This window comes from Toxorhynchites rutilus, chromosome 1 (genome assembly GCF_029784135.1).
Source record: "Toxorhynchites rutilus septentrionalis strain SRP chromosome 1, ASM2978413v1, whole genome shotgun sequence".
Classification (NCBI taxonomy): Eukaryota; Metazoa; Arthropoda; class Insecta; order Diptera; family Culicidae; genus Toxorhynchites; species Toxorhynchites rutilus.
The window spans coordinates 39,818,351-39,837,364 of record NC_073744.1 but is presented as its reverse complement, the minus strand read 5'-3'; the positions used below and the strand labels follow the sequence as shown (position 1 = coordinate 39,837,364).

Below are 19,014 nucleotides of genomic sequence, written 5' to 3'. Positions count from 1 at the left end.
AGACCGAAAGAATATTTTAGGCATCCAATAACTGAATATTTGCTTGGCGTTTTTTGGGTAGAATATAGGCCTGATTACGGACATCACTGTCACATACGCTTTCACGTCACTTACACTTCACTTAATCTTTATGTGTCTATCATCATTGTCACGGACAGTTGCGTATAAAAATAAACGCCGTGACGTGACAGAGTTCATTCCCGTTTATAAGAGACAAGTCGGTTGCATAATTTCGGGCGTATGAAAGTTATGTCGGTTGCATAATTTCGGACGTTTAAACGTTATGTAGGTAAAATTAATACAATGTATGATATATATGCGTATGTTTTAGAATGACAAGTTTGTGGTTATAGCTCGATGATTCAATATTTCAATGTCAACTATTCGGGTTCATCCCATGATTCATTTGTTTGGTGCGTTAGTTTGCTGAATCAAACGCTGGTTCAAAGATGAGGAGAAATACTTGGTTGCTCGTGAATACCATAGCTCTCTATAAATTACTCTAGAGATAAAACAAGACTATTATGTATAATAATGAACATCTCCGTTTGAATAGTGAAAAGTATTTAGTATAGGTCACGGTTAGAATCTATTTGTACGAACGATTTCTACAATTCTGTTGAATTATAATACCTTCTTTAACTCATAGAACACTCTAATTTATCCACCTCGCGATCAGTATAATCTGAGTTACTCCCATATGGGATTCTGAGCTTCAATCCTTTTATCTTTACTATTCTCGTTTAATTTGATATACGGGACACGAGGTTTGATTTAATTATTTAAACAAAAACTGGTTAACTGCATCGGTCAGAAACATAATCTTCATATAAAACATCTGATGGATTTCAAGGAATTTTCTAAAAGCAGAAAGTGATGCAGATTTCCTTTAGACGGATATCAAAATTATGAAATACAAATTTCAAAACAAAGTTAGAGATGAACCAGCCTTTGGCTGAAAGTCTCTTTAATAAAGAAAAAAGAAAAAAATCAAAACAGTATCTTGTGAATGCTTTGCAATGATAGATTCATTCTTTCCTTGTTTGAAACTTATCAGAAACTTATTATCAGTTCAGTTCAGTTCTTTGTTTTTAAGAAACATTTAACTTTTGCAGTTCATTTGGCTCTTAAAACTGTTATAACTTTTTAAATATTCTTTTATTCAAAGCACGCTTCAAAACAATATCGTTGAAAATATTTATTACGTAAAAAGTAAAAAAAAAAATAATGGCCTTATTTTTCATAATTATATTTAATCATCCTTTTACAAAAACCTGCTCTACAATGTTGGAAAAACTTCACGGTTAATATTCAATACTCAAAATATCAACAAATCAATATTATACATAATCAACCATAATTATCGTCCGAGTTAAAATAAACAAATTTACGTCCTCAGGATACGTCAGGATTTTGTCCAAAAATGCCACCAAGCGGGTATATTGCTGTTTGTTTATCTTTTCTTTCCTAAACAAGACAAGACAAGATTCAAAATGTTAGCAAAAAAGCTAAATAAATACGAAATTAAACTTACCCCATTCCGCGTGACTAGCTTTCACCATCTAGAACACAAGTGACAAATATACCTGTTTTTCCCCGTGACGTGACGGTATCGTGGTATTCATAATAACACCGAGTTCATCAAACTTGTCACGACGGATGAACTCTTCCGGATTCTACACACACGGTGACAGCCGTAATAACGTTGTATACAATTCACTTCGTTTTCACCGTGGAGTGACGTTCGTGATCAGGCCTTATATCTTCTGTCCATGTTAGCATTAAGCAGATAGCATTAAGCTTCGTGTGGTTCCATTGGGAGGCGAAAATAATGATGGATATTCAGGTGGAATAAACATGCTTTCAAAATCAAAATTATGAATAAAATATACTTGAAGGTATCGAATATTTATTTTATGTGATGAAATAAGAGGTTTTTTTCCGATATCGCAAAAATATATCGAACGAAAACTGTGTCTAATGGTGATTTTATATTATAATAGTAATTATTTGTGGAACAAACAGGAAATGCATCGACAAATGGTTAAGTGAGTGTCAGAACTACATGTGTTAGGTAATCAAACAATATGAAGTATAAATTTTCATTCGAACTATTATATTTTTACACTTCACTTGGCCCTTCTGATCTGATAAAGAATAATTTACCTCCCAAGCACTAATATCGCCACCAGACGTCGACATTGTACATTTGTCATCGCAAATATAAACAAATCAGACTATATAACGCACACCAACAAACCACCGCATTCGTGAAACTGAAAAGGTTTTTTTTATTACAGAGTCAGTTTGGCACTGACTCAGTTTAAAAACGAATTCGCTAATAGTAAAGGCGATGCGAACGCAAGGAGCTGGAATTGACAGGTGGTTCGTTTTCGACAGTATGAGAATAAGGCATGGAAGATGCGAAAGGGGATAAAAAATGACAGCGACTAATTTTGTTTATAAACAAAGCAGGTCTAATTTTTATGCTACATAGCGGTCCACACCAACATATATATACGCTGGGCCGGTTTCAATCGAACTAGCTGTTGTGTCTCACAACCCGCACGATCAGGTGAGTCTCCGGCTAAAGCAGCAGTCGCCGGGAAACGATATGCATGGATATCCACAGCGTATGGCTATCACTCAATCCTAATGGGTCACCAACGATTAATGCCACCAAAGCGAATGGAACTTAGAGCAGTACGACACAAGCACGCCGGTAGTGGCCCTTTCATATACCCACTAGCAAAGCTCCCACAATTGCTGACATGCCAATCCCAGCAGCAACAGCAACAACCCTCACGTTCCGTAAAACAGCAATGCAGGCAACAACTTGCAGCAGTCACCGAAACACAACAATGATGCCAACAGCGTAAACAAAACCAACGTTTATGCGCAGCAAACACATAGCGGTATGCACTCATCATTGCATGCCATTTGTTATCATCTTTCTCGGAAAACTCTAGCCGTTCGTTTGGTCGCTGTCAATTCGAACTCAAGTAATGGCTGAACAGCAGTTCTGACATAACGTTCCACCTTATTATACCGCCTTGTGCGAACGCGATTTCAATGCGGCGAAACTGTGTGTGGAGCGTGTGGAGTGTTTTGCCGCGAGTGAATACAAGTGGTGGTTACCAGACGATTTTCATAAATATCTTCACAATCGAACTCTTCGAACGAAAATAAAGATTGAGTTGTTAAATTATTATTTTCGTTTTGTTCGATGAATTATATAACCTTATTCTAATTTACATAATGCATATAATGAAAACGTTACGTTAAGGGCTTTCCATTTACCATGTTCACAGATAAAAACGATCTCACCATTCAACTGCTTACAAAATGAAGACATGTTATACTTATGACAGACATACAGTTGTACTTCGAGAATTGTATGTCTGTCACCATGTACAGCGCTAGAACCATGCAAGCAACTCGGTACAATCGCTGTATCTGTACCGATCTGTTTCACCGTTGTACAAGGCTACAGTTATACTGAACAAACATATGACAAACGTATGAACAAACAGAATCAAATTAGTTGGAAAACATTATTTTCATTGACTTTCTCTTGAGTTAATAACTCAGATTGGAAACTTGTTTGTTGTGTTTGATAGTTTAGACGCTAAATAAAAACATTTTTCATTGAAATATTTGTTAAAATTGGTCAAATTTCTGATTTGTCAGTTTGACATGCGATACAATGTACAACCAAAGTATGTGTGTCATGCTACCGTGGTACTTGTACAGCGCTGTACACGTACAACGCTTATACAGCTGTGTGATTGCCAGACGATTTTCATAAATATCTTCACAATCGAACTCATCGAACGAAAATAAAGACTGAGTTGTTAAATTATTATTTTCGTTTGTTCGATGAGTTATATAACTTTATTCTAATTTACATAATGCATATAATGAAAACGTTACGTTAAGGGCTTTCCATTTACCATGTTCACAGATAACAACGATCTCACAATTCAACTGTTTACAAAATGAAGACATGTTATCAAATCTGGCATCCTTGTGCTGGATTGTTTACATGTAGAATGGAGTGGAATGAAACATCAAAAAACGCGCGATCTAGAGCGGTCAGTATGTCATAGCACGCGGTGAGCTCCAATTAATCGCTCCGCATCGCATCGCATCGCACCGCACCGCGTTTACTATGTCCTCAGCCTAAGGGTAAGGTGACATTGGCTCGGAGTACGCATGAAAATTTAATTGTACGGGAAATTTGTGAATTATTTCGCATTCAGTTCAGCAGCGTTTTTACCAATGAAATCCTTAGTGATCATCAAGTATCTGCTGTAGCACACAATATCCCCTGTATGTCTGCAGTTGGACCTCATCCTACTATTGATCCCGCTACTGTACAAATTACGTGTTCCAAATTGAAATGCCCTACTAATCCAGGGCCGAGCGGAATTCCTTCTTTAATAATCAAGAAGTGTTGGTCTGCCTTATGCTCACCTTTATCGTTAATTTTTAACACGTCTCTACGCTGCGGCGTTTTCCCTGTCATATGGAAAGAATCATACATTTTTCCTGTTCATAAAAAGGGTTCCAAACGTAAAGTATCAAACTATCGGGGGATTGCATGTCTGTGTGCTACCTCCAAACTGTTTGAACTCATTGTTCTCGAACTTCTAACGCATAGCTGTTCCAGCCTTATTTCGGAATATCAGCATGGTTTCATGCCCAAACGATCTACATGTACGGATCTCGTCACTTTTACCTCGTTCATCACCCGCTCACTACAGGATCGCCTCCAAGTTGATGCAATATATACCGATCTATCAGCTGCTTTCGATAAAATCGATCATCGTATTGCAGTGGCTAAATTACAAAAACTATGTTTTCATGGGTGCGTCTTGGATTGGCTGAAATATTATCTAGTCGAACGCAAAATGTCTGTCAGGCAATCATGTATCCAATTCATTCGACGTAACGTCCGGTGTACCCCAAGGCAGCCACCTCGATCCGTATATTTTTCTTTTATATTTAAATGATGTACATCTCTCCATCCGTTGTTCGAAATTATCGTATGCAGATGACTTGAAGCTTTTCAATTTAGTCAGATGTCAGACTGATGCTCTGTACCTGCAATCTCAGTTGAACATTTTCGCTGACTGGTGCGTGGTTTTGAATGCTTCTAAGGCGCCTCGCACACCGGAGCAATAAGCAACTAGCAACTATCAACATGCAATAAGCAATATTATCGCCAATGGATTTTTCCATTTAATCTTTGTTGATCTCGCATACCGACGCAATACGATATCGCTGTCGCCTTTACAGAGCAACACATGTCGCTAGCAACACGGCGTGTCGGTTGAAGAGCAACTTATCGCCCATATTTTGACAAGTTTCGTACATTAAGCCGATTGTTTGCATAATGTCGGGGGTTTTTATTGCTCTGGTATGCGAAGAACAACAAAATATGTTTCCTGTTGCATATTGCGTATTGCAGTTTGCTAGTTGTTTATTGCTCCGGTGTGCGAGCCGCCTAAGTGCTCGGTAATCACTTTTGCCCGCAAACGCTCCGTTGTTCATTTTAATTATTCAATTTTCGAAACTACATTACGGAAAGATACTGTCAAAGACTTGGGAGTCATGCTTGATTCTAATTGAAATGAAAATTCTGGTCCCCACACTATCAGGACGAAATACAACGAATTGAAAACATTAAAAAAAAATGTGTGATTTTCTCTTCGTGTTCTGCCTTGGATGGACCCTCTGAACCTTCCTAGATACGAAGATCGTTGTAATCTTATAGGGCTTGATCGGTTATCCTTGCGTCGTGATTTAGCTAAAGCGATATTTATTTCCGATCTACTGCTCTCGAATATCGATTGCTGCGATCTACTCAGTAGTCTTAATATAGACATTCGTCGTCGTAATTTTCGCTTCCATAACTTTCTTCGTCTCTCTGTTGCTCGGACTAATTATGGTAGGAATGAACCTGTCAATAGTATGTGTAGGTTTTTTAATCAGTGTTACCGTGTTTTTGATTTTCATTTATCTCGCTCAGTCCCCAGAAAATTGTACTCTCGTTTATGTTGAGTTATTTTTATTTTGTTACTTGTTAGTTGGTCATATTGTTATTTGTTTTGTGAACTAGTGTTTAGCGTTAAGATATAAGATATAAGAATAAGCTGTTTTTTGTTTGGATTAAGATTGTGTCATTTGAAATCGGTTGCGTGAATTATGCGCCACGCTGTAGAATATATAAACCATATTTTTCATTATAAGTATATAGATAAAACCGCGTGAAACTCACATTTTCCATCAAATATAAGATAAATATAAGATTCCTTAAATTTATAAACAAACCCATACATATTCAAATAATTTTGCACACTATACTAACGCATGGAAAATTGAAGCATACTTGTCTGAGTATGTTGGGCCCAAATTATATTTTGTAAACAAACCGAACAAACCACTCAACGGTAACGGTATTGAATTAAAGAGACTTTAAACTCTGAGAGTTCATTCGTCTCTCAACCACTCAACACAAAATAACACCTCATATCAGGAAGCTGCTCGTAGTTTTTTGTGGTTGCTCTTGAAATTTTAAGCATTTAGCGTTTCTATGTTGTAATTGAACAGTTTTGAGTTTTGAATTCATTCGAATACAAAAAGTTTCGCTAGAGAAATGAGATGGCTATTGTTACCAACAATTTGTAAGTTTATTAAGATAATTTTGAAGAAACGGTACCATTCCAAGCCAAAACTAACTCTTCTGAAAAGTGCGAAATGGTACACTTGTAATCTAGTCTCAGGATTCCTACTCCTTTCTGTTGATATACTATATGTGAGTGTATTTCCATTAGGAATAGATTGGAAGAAGAGTATCTCTGGTGGTGACTTCCAAGTTCGGGATCTTAATTTGGGTTGACATGTTATCTAATTACTCAGAATATGTTTTCCTGACTAGTATTTAACCATTTGGCAATATATATTTTCCGATATTTTACTGAAACTCTTTATTATAATATTACATCCTTATCCGACGCAATTTTCGTTTAATAGTTTTTCAAAATTTGCAAAAAAACTGTTAATCTATCATATAAAAGAAAAATTTATTTTCATATTGAAGGTTTGTTCGTTCCCCGTGGAATACGCCTTACTAATTGGCTCCACATGCCTGCCTTGAGCGAACACAATAGTGTTTAATCAACAGTTATCGTAGGATACTAGGAGGCAATTCTTCTATATCTTGAACTTCGAACAAAAAGTGTGCGTTTTCGTACATAAATGACTTCTACATCACCTTACAAATTTGTACATAACATAAGGTACAAAGTCACACGACCAAACTTTCTTTTTTGTTTATCCCATTTGTTTATTTATTTAGGCTCATCAGCATTTTTGCTGTAATAGAAACGGATTTCAATCGTGTACATGTTACATGTTTTATCGTATCTTTAAGTTGTACATTACACAGTAGCCATTTTCAGGGGTTAGACTATTTCGTTTGTTCTTCGATTGCTCAGTTAGACCGGACCGCGGAAACAGTTGATATGATCATTGTTTTGTTATTTATATCCCAACAGCCGATGTTTCTGGCAAAGCAGAGCAGTTGTATGGATGAATCGATCTTTATCCATCACTGATGATTGTTGCGTGTACGTAAATATTCTTTAACAACACAAAGATCCTCAAATGAGGGCCCTGAGTTTTGAACTCATGATCGAACGCGCAACCAATGTGGATACAAAGACCCTCATCAAACTTTCTTATGAACTATAAATAGTTTAATGACAAAGAATTCTGTGATAACTCTTAACTGATAATTGCTTCTCACTCGATCAAACTTTTGTAATTATTTTTTTTCGAAAAAAAATATATTTTTTGTTAAGGCTCATACAGCGTTAGGTTGACGGGGCCGGGGGTACAATATTTTGACAATATTTCTTATAATCTATGTTAGTGTTATGTAACCGATTACCTGCGGTTGACTCGAGGTTAGTGTTACAATTTGTTGTCATAATCGGGATGTTGTAGTCTCCAATGTTTTGTACATGTGCCCGACACGGGATACTTCCTATTGGGATGCAGCTTACCATTAATCAGCAGCGCCCCTAGTCTGTACCCCATATCTAGCGTGGTGCGTCTCCTCGACTCGAGGAATCCGTTTGTAATGCATGTCGTATGAGATATTGGCCCAAAGAGTTTGATTGACACGTTTCATTCCGACAGAGACCAGTGCAGCTTTTGCTCTGATATATGCAATCGGGAATTTCATTACGCGTTGGTACCCTCTCGCCATGAAGAGAAGAAGCTAAACTTTATCCTGCAGAAGTTGAATAATTTCACTTCCCAGTTGAGCAGCTATCCTACATGCGACAAATGTCGCCAAGAGTTTATGACCGTTCACAACATTCCCGAGAGCTGCTTCCAAAATTTGCCAAGCACCGAACCATATGTCATCAAGATGGATCCGGAATTATTGATTGATGACCACGAACAGCCGGATAATGAGAACAGTCGGATAGCTGAAACAGACTCAACAGCCGGCTTTAGGCCAGTGGAACGGGAAGCCAATATGCAAATCAAGGGAGAAAACGGGGAAGTATTCTTCATCAACGAAATGGACGCAGACGAAGGCCTAATGGAAGACCATAAACGGTTACACACAAGTGAGTGTTTGGTGTTATTTTCAGTAAACAATGACTAATAATTTACTCCAGAAAAGGAACCGTTAAAATGTGAAATGTGTGAGAAAACATTTGTCTCAAAATACAGATTAGAAAAACATGTTCGAACACATACGGGTGAGTTCAATGTTTTAATCAAAAAACTTTAGAAGAATCATTGCTTTGCAGGTGAACGTCCTTATTCTTGTCCATATTGTCCAAAAGCTTCCAAAGATCGTTCAGCGCTCATACTTCACATTCGAACTCATACAGGTTGGTAACGAAAGTTTTACTACAATGAATTGTTCAACAGGATCATTCCTTTGCAGGTGAACGTCCCTACCCTTGTCCACATTGTCCGAAAGCGTTTATAAATTCTTCAGCGCTCCATGAGCATATTCGAATTCATACGGGTAGGTAAGCATTTTTTTACAACCATGAACCATTCAACAGTCTTTCCTCTGCAGATGAACGGCCGTATTCTTGTCCACATTGTCCGAAAGCTTTCAAACATCAACCATCGCTCAAAATGCACATTCGAACTCATACAGGTTGGTGAAACATGTATTACTATAATGAACCATTCAACAGTGTCATTCCTTTGTAGGTGAACGTCCCTATTCTTGTTCAGATTGTCCGTGGACATTTACCAATCCTTCAGCGCTCCAAGACCATATGCGAACTCATAAGGGTTAGTTAAGAATGTATTAGAGCAATAAACTATTCAACAATGTAATTTTTTACAGATGAACGCCCCTATTCTTGCCCACATTGCCCAAAAGCGTTTAAGAGCCTTAGATCACTTCAGCCGCACATTCGAACTCATACGGGTTGGTAAATAATGTTCTGCTATAATTACTCATTCAGCAAATTTTCCCTTTGCAGATGAACTTCCCTTTTCTTGTCCACATTGTCCAAAGTCGTGTAGGACACAATCAGCTCTCAAACGACACATTCGAATTCATACGGGTAAGTAAAGAATGTTTTACACTAATTAAGCATTCAACAGGGTCATTCTTTTGTAGGTGAACGTCCCTATTCCTGTCCAAAGTGTCCGAAAGCTTTTAAGAATTCTTCTGCGGTCAAACAGCACATTCGAATTCATAGCAGCTCGTGCATTCGAGCAGTAAGTACGACCTGTTCGATAAAGATACAGAGCGCAGAACCACAAGTGACCGTTAAGGAAGAAATGACTGGATGTAAAGTTATCTCTCCGTCACTGAAAGCTGCCCACAAATAATCATTGAGCTAACATATAAGACAGAGATTTACAAAGTTAAATTTTGGACGTAGGCGACCTAATCCAAAATCGTGTCACGCTTTTATGATATGGTTTTAACGTTAGTAATTATTTTCGCTACGAACGAATTCACTATATTCACTAGTCCGATAAGTACTTAGCCTACAAAAAAAAAAACAACAAATTTGGAAAAGTGGCGATTTATTTCTCAACATGGTCTTCTTTTAACTCGATACACTTGACCCAGCGATGCTCCAACTGCTTTAATCCATCTGAAAAATACGTTTTCTCGAGGTCTGCAAAGTAGGCCTCCGTGGCGGCGATGAACTCCTAATTCGACCCGGCGAGTGACTGTTTCAAGTTTGGAAACAAAAAAAAAGTTTGAAAGAAAGATGTTTAAAGAAAGTCTATAGCATATCAGTAACATGATGAAAGAATACAAACGGTTTCAAGTTATATTTGTCAAGTCAAGTCAGTATTCAGTATATTCACTCTGTTACGATGTTCTGTTTCCATTTGTTCGAGATTTTAAAAAAATACACCACCGTTTTTGTAGCAGCTTCAATGCAGCTCAAACTGCAATTTAATAGTTCCGGTAAAAAGTACATTTACATTAAATGATATACAACTTACAATTAATAGTTTTTCTTCCACCTCGTGCAACGTGTGTCGTGGATTTTTGCAGATATTTTTCGTTCACAAATGATCTGTATGAACTCAAGTCGAGTTCTAAAAACGCTTCACAATCATAATGTGTTGTACTTACTATCTTCCTAGTAGTACTATTACTAGTTTAGAAATTTTTGTCGTTTAAAGGACCACTGATTTCTTTTTCGCAAACCTAATTTGATATTTTGAAATAATAAACAGTATTAAAATAGAGAAAAAATAATTCAACGAAATTCATTTACCGTATATCGTAATAATTCTCTAGTTCTAAAATAAATCTTCCTGGACTATATTTTTCATATATTGAAATAATTAGTAAATATAACGATTTTTTTGGTAAATACTACCAATCTATAGTCATTTTCGACCGTACTAATAAACACATAAGTCAAGCAGAACCATGATTCGGAAGCCCAATATCGGCTACATTTCCTCGCCGAAAATGCACGTATCAGAATTATATCCTTATTATACCTCCGTATTGCCTTATGGGAACAATGAAAATGGTTAATACGCGCTTTTCTCACCAATTTTCAGATATGACAATATACAAGCTTACTAATGTTATCGAGTAAAATATACTAATCTCTGGTAGGGATGCGGGTTTGTTGACAATATGTACAAAAAAATTTGTACATTCTACTAATTTTGCATTACCAAATGTATTTAGTAGTTTTCGACCGAGGATTTTTCTAAGGGTGGAAGAAAGCAGAAGGGGAATTATTTGCTTGAAGCGTAAAAGAGACAGACTGATCACGAGCGAGCTTGCGCACAAGCGTATTGTGTTTTGCTTACAAACAAAACACAGTAGACTTCCAAGATGACTGAAGAGTGGTTTTAGCCAAGGCGCCTAGAAGTATATCCTAAGGTGGGCTAAGGATATACTTCTAGGCGCCATGGTTTTAGAAAGTTGGCCCACTCTAGGATATACTTTTAGGCGCCTTGGTATATCCCAAAGCGCCTAGAAGTATATCCTAAGGTCCTACCGTGAGGAAGTTTCGTCACTAAGTTGGTTGGTGGAGCGGTATATGAAAACAGTACGGTGTAGTATCGTAACACTGTAAATGTAAAGGCGCGTCCACATTATGCCGAATGAGGCCGATCGGCCTGTACCAGGCGGCATATTCGGTTCGTTATGTAATGTGGACGCCCCATCGGGTGCACGAAGCCGAAGTCCCATCGCATGCACGAAGCCATCACGAACACACGAAGCACTATGTCGTCAACGCTAATATACTTCGTTTTGTTTTGGTTCGACTTTCTCGAACCGGACCCACTTGTTTCGGTTTGGGTTCGGTTTGATTCGAGTCGGTTTTAGGCACGTCGGCCAGCCCGGGCGGTACGTCCACATTTAGTCGGCTTTACCGGGCGGCCAAGGCCGATTGGCGTGATGTGGACGCGTCTTAACGCATAACGGATATCGACTTCGGTGTCTAGCACATCAGACTCACACAGTACAGAGAGCACAAATAAAGAATCATATATGTGTCAGAGAGCGAACGGTGTTAACGTCTGTTCTTTGTGATCCTGATTGACGCTCTTCTATACTACATTGGCGACGAGGATGGGATATTTCGACCTAAAATGAAATTTGACATTGCATATATCGTTCAAATCGTTTAATCATACTATCAAAGGCTCTAGCAAACTGACAAAGTTATTATATAAGTCATTCGATCTAGAATCGATACATTTCAAACAAAATAGAATAATATTAGAATTCATTAACAAAAAATCAATTCACATCATCGATCTAATCGATTCGGAATAATAAAGACGAGACGCATCTATAAATGAAATTTAGCTCATCTGATGAAAGGCGTTCTTTAAGTCTAATCTTGAAAAAACCTTCGCTTTGGCGAGACATGGGAGGAAATCCTCGATCGTTGGGAGCGGATAGTTCTCCCTTTCACTCAGCGGATGTTCCAGAAGATTTCCGCTTCCGACATTTTCGAGCGAAATGATCACGACTGCCACATTTGTTGCAAGCCTTTCCTTTTGCAGGACACTTTTCGTCTTTTGCTAGATGTCCATAAAATCCACATCGATGACATTCGATGCGCAATCCTGCAGAAAATCGACTTCTTCTGCTATATTTTCACCACTGGTCAAATATCATCCAACTTTAGATGAACACAATTATTCCATTTTTCACATCAGAGGTGGTGAATACAAGTGTTGATTGATTTAATACATTTTTTTTAGGCGAACAAAAGTGTCTGACCAGTGGAGGAAAATACCAGTTCAACTGAGTTTGTTTTGTTTTATCGCGAAGATACAATTAGTTGCAGGTTGAACTGAAACGAAAATGTGCAGAAATGAATGAGAGAAAAAAATGAACGTGTTTGTGTTATTTGTAACTTGCAGATATGATCCGGACATTGGGATTGTAGCTGCAATCGTTCCAATACGAATCACATTCTGATGATGTTGGAATTGAGTGGCGCAAATGGCTGCGATCATTTGAGACGATGATTCGTGCAAGCCGGATCAGCGAAGACGAATGGAAACGAGATTTATTGCTCCACTACGCTGGTGCTAGTGTTCAGCAGATGTTTGAGACGCTGCCAGATTTACCCGAAAGTCATTTGCGAGGGCCGTTGGTGGGTGTTGAAAGCTACACGCCAAATATGACGAGTTACGAAGAAGCTGTCACGAAGCTGAATACGTTTTTCCTCCCGAAAGAGAATTCAACCTACGAGAGACACCTACTGCGACAGATGAGGCAACAATGTAACGAGAGCATCGATGCTTTTACCATTAGACTTCGGTGTCTAGCACATCAGACTCACACAGTACAGAGAGCACAAATAAAGAATCATATATGTTGCAGAGAGCGAACGGTGTTACATCTGTTCTTTGTGATCCTGATTGACGCTCTTCTATACTACATTGGCGACGAGGATTATAATGGAGAATTCTTTGGGTAAGCAAAAAAAACGGCATTGTAGGAAAATAGAATTGACAGAGAAATAAGTTGATGAAGAGGTAGTAGATCGAGATAAAGAGAAAAAGGAGAAAGGAAAACAGTATGCTGATACGCGGCGGAATGCTAAGCCTATTTTTATATCTGCAGGAGACAAAGTCTTAGTGAAGAATATGGCAAAATCCAACAAGCTAACACCAAGCTTTGAACCAGAGATATTTAGAGTTGTTGAGCGGAAAGGCGGAGATGTACAAGTTTTGTCAGAAGAATCTGGAACAACCTATCGTAGACATGTGTCACATCTACAGCGAATTGACGAAGAATACGACAAATCACCGAGTACGGGAATAGATACGAGCGGAATGAATCGCATCGCATCGCGCGGCATAGGTAGTAAGAGGACGGCAGAGTGCGAAGATCATGATGCAGCTGATTCGGGATCCAGAACTAAACGAGCAGCGCGTCAACCTATGTACCTGCAGGATTACGTGTAAGATTATTAGTAAAAAAAGGGGAAAGTGGTGTAGTATCGTAACACTGTAAATGTAACGCATAACGGATATCGACTTCAGTGTCTAGCACATCAGACTCACACAGTACAGAGAGCACAAATAAAGAATCATATATGTGTCAGAGAGCGAACGGTGTAAACGTCTGTTCTTTGTGATCCTGATTGGCGCTCTTCTATACTACATACGGGAGAAAGCAGAAGGGAAATTATTTGCTTGAAGCGTGAAAGAGACAGACTGATCAGGAACGAGCTTCGGCACTAGCGTATTGTGTTTTGTTTACAAACAAAACACAGTAGATTTCCAAGATGGCTGAAGAGTGGTTTTAGCAAGTTGGCCCACCTCAGGATATACTTCTACGCGCCTTGGTTTTAGCAAGGCGTTATACTATAGGTGGACCGCAATGTCAAAATTGCTGTTCGGCCATTGCTCGTGAAAAAACAAATTTGTTTACAAAGCAAATCATATCTTTTGTCACCAATGCATTCGTTGGCAAAATAGCTGCTCGAGCTTCACTGTAGGCAGGTAATTTTCTGGATTTTTTCGTATAACAATTTCTCATAATTGCTTCTACTTTTTCAGATATCTACAATCAGCGGTCGAATTAAAAACAGTGCAGAAGGATGTTTTGAGTATATTTTACCTTCTAGCCGCGCAATCAATGCTTTTATTTCCAAGCAAGCAGCGTTTTTCGTATGTGGTTTTATTGAGCATTTAAAAGAGATTGTTATTTTTTTTTGTTTTATCACCAGGGCAAAAGCATGAAATAGAATCGTACGTGGTAGAATTTATCGACACAATCTGATCAAGGACGGAGGCATCATCAAACGGAAACTATGCGAAAAACTTTTCGAAGAGATAAAACTGCGCCGCAACACTCGTGTCAAAATGGACGAGTTGGGCTGGGTGCTGATGAACCACGATTTGATAACACGTAATGAGCCAATCCAACAGCATGCCAATGGTAATCGACCAAATCATTTTGAATTGAACATGGAGCGGTTGCGAAACCTACTGGAGCAGCATGAACAGAACAATCACGCTGGTAGGTCGGTTTGATATATTTATTCCGCTAAAGAATGATTATATTTGTTGATTTTTCAGAGTTGACTTCCAAAAAGCAAAACAAATTCCTGCGTATGCTGGATGCAATTTTAAAAACGACAAAGTTTTGAAGGAAATTAAAGAGATGGTAGCGGCGAATCGACTTCTATCGGAAATTCGTTATGTGACTACGGTGGAACGTATGCTGAAACACAATTTGGACCCCTCTTTGCGCTGCTGCTTTGTATGCCGAGAGTATTTCCGCACTGCCGATGAGTATACCAGTCATTTCGAAAAATTGCACGGTGAGAAATTTCTTATTGTTGCGGCGGTGGATCGATTTCAGACTTGTCAAAAGTTCAACGTTCTACATCACTACAATGCCCTTAATCCGGTGACAATATTCACGATTTGCAACGTATACCACACAGCCCTAATAAAATAAAAACAAGAAAAGACGGGTCTAATATTTTATAATAAAGAACAAATCTACCACTTTCCACGAAAATCGGAGAACCACTATATCGGTTCGACATGGAATGGCTGATACATATAAGGCAGAAAAAAAGGTTTAACTTTCGAATTCAACATCCTATATTTCCTCGTACCATTAAGTTCATGCCGCATTTGATGTCGGTCATCGTAGCTGCTGCTATGGAAATGACGTGAGCATATACCTTGATTTTTCTGAGGTTTCCAATCCTTCGATTGGCCACAGAAAGTATCCATTTATGAAGTCTATCTCCATCTCGGAGAAAAGTGTGGTAAACAATGTCCGGGTTATTTTTCGTTATGAGAACCTTGTTTCCACATCCTTTTACTGCACAATAATACGGCATCTGAAGTAAATAAAATATTCACAATATAATTTTGGCATGATAGAGAACCGCGAGATGAACGATTATCTGTGGAGTAGTTGGACAACAGATTTCTTAGACTTATAGCACTTTTATCACACTCACAAGCTCATAAAATCCTCACTGTCCCCCAAAAATATTGAATAATATATAATTTTTTTTCCCAAAATATATATTTTATTAAGGCACATGTGGCGTTAGTCTGACGGGGCCGGGAGTCCAATATTTTGACAATTTTTGTCTTACAACTATGTTAGTAATATGTAACCGATTACTCGCGGTTGGCTCGAGGTTAGTATTACAAAGATCTCATAATTGGGATGTTGCAGTCTCCAGTACTATGTATGTGTGGCCGACACGGGATACTTCCTATTGGAGTCTAACTGACCATTGATCAGCGACGCCCCCCTAGTCTGTACCTCATATCAATCGTGGTGCGTCTCTCTTGACTCGAGGAATCCAGGGTAGAATGGTCACTGGACGGTACAATCTTCAGCTCGTGCAGAGTTGCCATGAGCGGTACAACCTTTGGCTCTTGTTGAATGATCAGTGGCCTTCGACCTGTGTATCTGTAAAGAGTATGTGTATGTTTAATTACATTACATGGAGCGGTTATAATATATAATATAAATACCTTATTGCAGCTATAGTACACTATTTTTCACGAATATATATTTGTTTATTTCTTCCTTCAGTTGTTTTCCTTAGCGAGTTGATATGAAACCATAACCACACAACCAAACAAAAAGTAAATAATTCAGAAAGCTACGTCTCGCTACTCGTCTCAGGTATTGTCATGAAAGTGTCAGGAACGAAACACCTATAGTTTAGCATCTTGGGTTTTAGCAAGTTGGCCCGCCTTAGGATATACTCTACGCGCCTTGGTTTTAGCATTTCTATATTTTAATTAGACAGTTCTGAGTTTTAAATCAATTCGAATGAACAGAATTTCATTGAAAGTGTGATATGGCGCTTGTCAGCAACAAACTGTAAGTTTATTGGGAAAATATTTCGGAAACCGCATAATTGCCAGCCAAGATTGAATACTCCAAATAAGGGGACATGGATGACTTGTATTCTCACATATTCCTAAAAATTTCAACTATGTTAGACACTGAGTCTGCTAATCCAATCGAGTCTTATTTCCTTCAGATCAATGTACCTTAGTTATTTCGGATAACGAGACTTCTTGTGATAATGCTCAATAAATCATACATCTATGTTATGTATATCGTAATCGTAAAAATTCAAACATTCTAAATGCCATTAATGTTCGATCACATTTCATTTCAACAGTTACAAATGCAGCTTTTGCTCTAATATATGCAGTAATGGATTTCCTCACGCGCTAGTCTCCTCTCGTCTGAAACATAAGCTGGAAATTATCCTGCAGAAGTTGGGCAGTTTCACATCCCAGTTGAGCAGCTATCCTACGTGTGACAAATGTCGCCAAGAGTTCATAAACGTTCACAACATTCCCGAGAGCTGCTTCCAAATTTTGCCCAGCGCCGAACCAACTGAGATCAAGATGGATCCAGAGTTAATTATTGATGAGCACGAGCCGTCGGACAATGATAACATTTTTGAGATAGACCGGATAGCGGAATTTGGGCCAATTGAACAGAAAACCGAAGTGCAAATCAAGGGAGAAAACGGAGAGGTATTCTTCATCAGCGAAATGGACGAAGAAGACAATAATACATCTATGAATCCGGTTGACACAACAAATGCACAAGGAAAAAGTGTTTTGGATGCTTCACAGGAAGGAGCTCGTTTATCTTCAGTTGACCATAAATCTTTTGTTTGTAAAAAAGGGTCCGCGGATGAAGGATTGATGAAAGTACACATACGTTTACACACTGGCGAGATGTTTAAATGTGGAGACTGTGGAAAAGCATTTAACGCAAAATACAGGCTCCAACGGCACATTCGAACCCATACAGGTTGGTAATGAATGGTTTACTACTATGATCCGTTGAGCAGAGCCCTTCCTTTGCAGGTGAACGTCCCTATAATTGTCCACATTGTCCAAAAGCGTTCAGCGATCCTACAACGCTCCAACAGCACATTCGAACTCATACGGGTTACTGAAGATAATTTCATTACAATGAACCTTTCAGCAGAGTCTTTCCTTTGCAGGTCAACGTCCCTATCCGTGTACACATTGTTCGAAAGCGTTTACGCATCCTAGTACGCTCCAGAAGCACATTCGAATTCACACGGGTTGGTAAAAATGGTTTACTAAAATGAACAATTCACCAGGGTTATTTCTTTGCAGGTGAACGTCCATATGCTTGTCCACACTGTCCAAACGCTTTTAAGGATCCTACAACGCTCCAACAGCACATTCGAACGCATACGGGTTGGTAAAAAATATTCCACTACACTAAACCGTTCAGCAAGGTAATCCTTTTGTAGGCGAACGCCCTTATTCATGTCCACATTGTCCCAAAACGTTTACGCTATCTACAACGATGAAAACACACATCCGAACACACACCAAGGAAGTTTCGTACGTTTGCGAGTACTGTAATCGTGGATTTACGCAGTCCTACAACCTCACCCTTCACCTTCGCAGCCAACACAATCAAATAAAAATTTTTAGGGGCCGCGAGGTTGGGGCAGCAAAAATGCATGCTTGCCCTAATTGTGGTCAAGAGTTTAAAAGTAAACGGAGACTATTACACCACATGAACAGAAAGCACAATCAATCCGGTAAAGATACAGACGGCTCGGGGCATGAAACACTGATGACCGTGAAGGAAGAATTAACCGGATGCTGAAGAATTCCTTTGTCACTGTGATTGAATAATAAAGCGAGTGACTCACGCAGAGTTATATTTTCAAGAATTTACCAACAATGTAGTTTAAAAAGAGAAGAAAGCCAATAGTTCTACCGGAGACTTGATTCTACACATAGAATTGAACGTAATTTTTCGACAATCGCGGTGTAAGACGGCCTATCGCTAAACCCATTGGAAATATTGTTATACCATTTGTTTTTCTAAGCTCATTAGTATTTTAGTTGTAACCGAGGCGAATTTAATAGTGTACATGTACATGTTTATCGTATCTATACATATTATTATTCTGCAGACTTTATTTTAATGAACTAACTTATAAT

At 38.5% G+C, this 19,014-nt stretch overlaps 2 protein-coding genes and 1 long non-coding RNA gene across 8 annotated transcripts; all 3 read left to right on the top strand.

The window, feature by feature from the left end:
- Window positions 1-6,450: 6,450 nt before the first annotated feature.
- On the top strand, window positions 6,451-10,078 carry LOC129762018 (zinc finger protein 501-like). 6 transcript variants are annotated; one of them, XM_055759964.1, is made up of 12 exons: window positions 6,452-6,689; window positions 7,869-8,146; window positions 8,209-8,222; window positions 8,343-8,648; window positions 8,700-8,783; window positions 8,835-8,918; window positions 8,975-9,058; window positions 9,113-9,196; window positions 9,253-9,336; window positions 9,392-9,475; window positions 9,531-9,614; window positions 9,671-10,078. In XM_055759964.1, the coding sequence occupies exons 4-12, from the start codon at window positions 8,375-8,377 to the stop codon at window positions 9,883-9,885; spliced, it is 1,077 nt and encodes a 358-aa protein (XP_055615939.1). In that variant the 5' UTR covers window positions 6,452-6,689; window positions 7,869-8,146; window positions 8,209-8,222; window positions 8,343-8,374; the 3' UTR covers window positions 9,886-10,078. The 6 variants fall into 6 exon arrangements, with proteins under 6 accessions (XP_055615935.1, XP_055615939.1, XP_055615933.1 ...); XM_055759963.1 differs by having other exon boundaries at window positions 6,453-6,689; window positions 7,869-7,973; window positions 8,068-8,146; window positions 8,209-8,648; XM_055759960.1 differs by lacking the exon at window positions 7,869-8,146 and having other exon boundaries at window positions 6,451-6,689.
- A 2,686-nt stretch (window positions 10,079-12,764) lies between these two features.
- Window positions 12,765-15,462, top strand: LOC129762267 (uncharacterized). Its single transcript, XR_008740591.1, has 6 exons — window positions 12,765-12,845; window positions 12,922-13,480; window positions 13,631-14,514; window positions 14,572-14,682; window positions 14,742-15,034; window positions 15,094-15,462. It is a non-coding gene; the product is annotated as an uncharacterized LOC129762267 (long non-coding RNA).
- A 1,291-nt stretch (window positions 15,463-16,753) lies between these two features.
- LOC129776367 (zinc finger protein 771-like) lies at window positions 16,754-18,744 on the top strand. The gene is made up of 6 exons (XM_055781961.1): window positions 16,754-16,879; window positions 17,187-17,833; window positions 17,890-17,973; window positions 18,030-18,113; window positions 18,169-18,252; window positions 18,309-18,744. The coding sequence occupies exons 1-6, from the start codon at window positions 16,857-16,859 to the stop codon at window positions 18,671-18,673; spliced, it is 1,287 nt and encodes a 428-aa protein (XP_055637936.1). The 5' UTR covers window positions 16,754-16,856; the 3' UTR covers window positions 18,674-18,744.
- The last annotated feature ends 270 nt before the right edge of the window (window positions 18,745-19,014 follow it).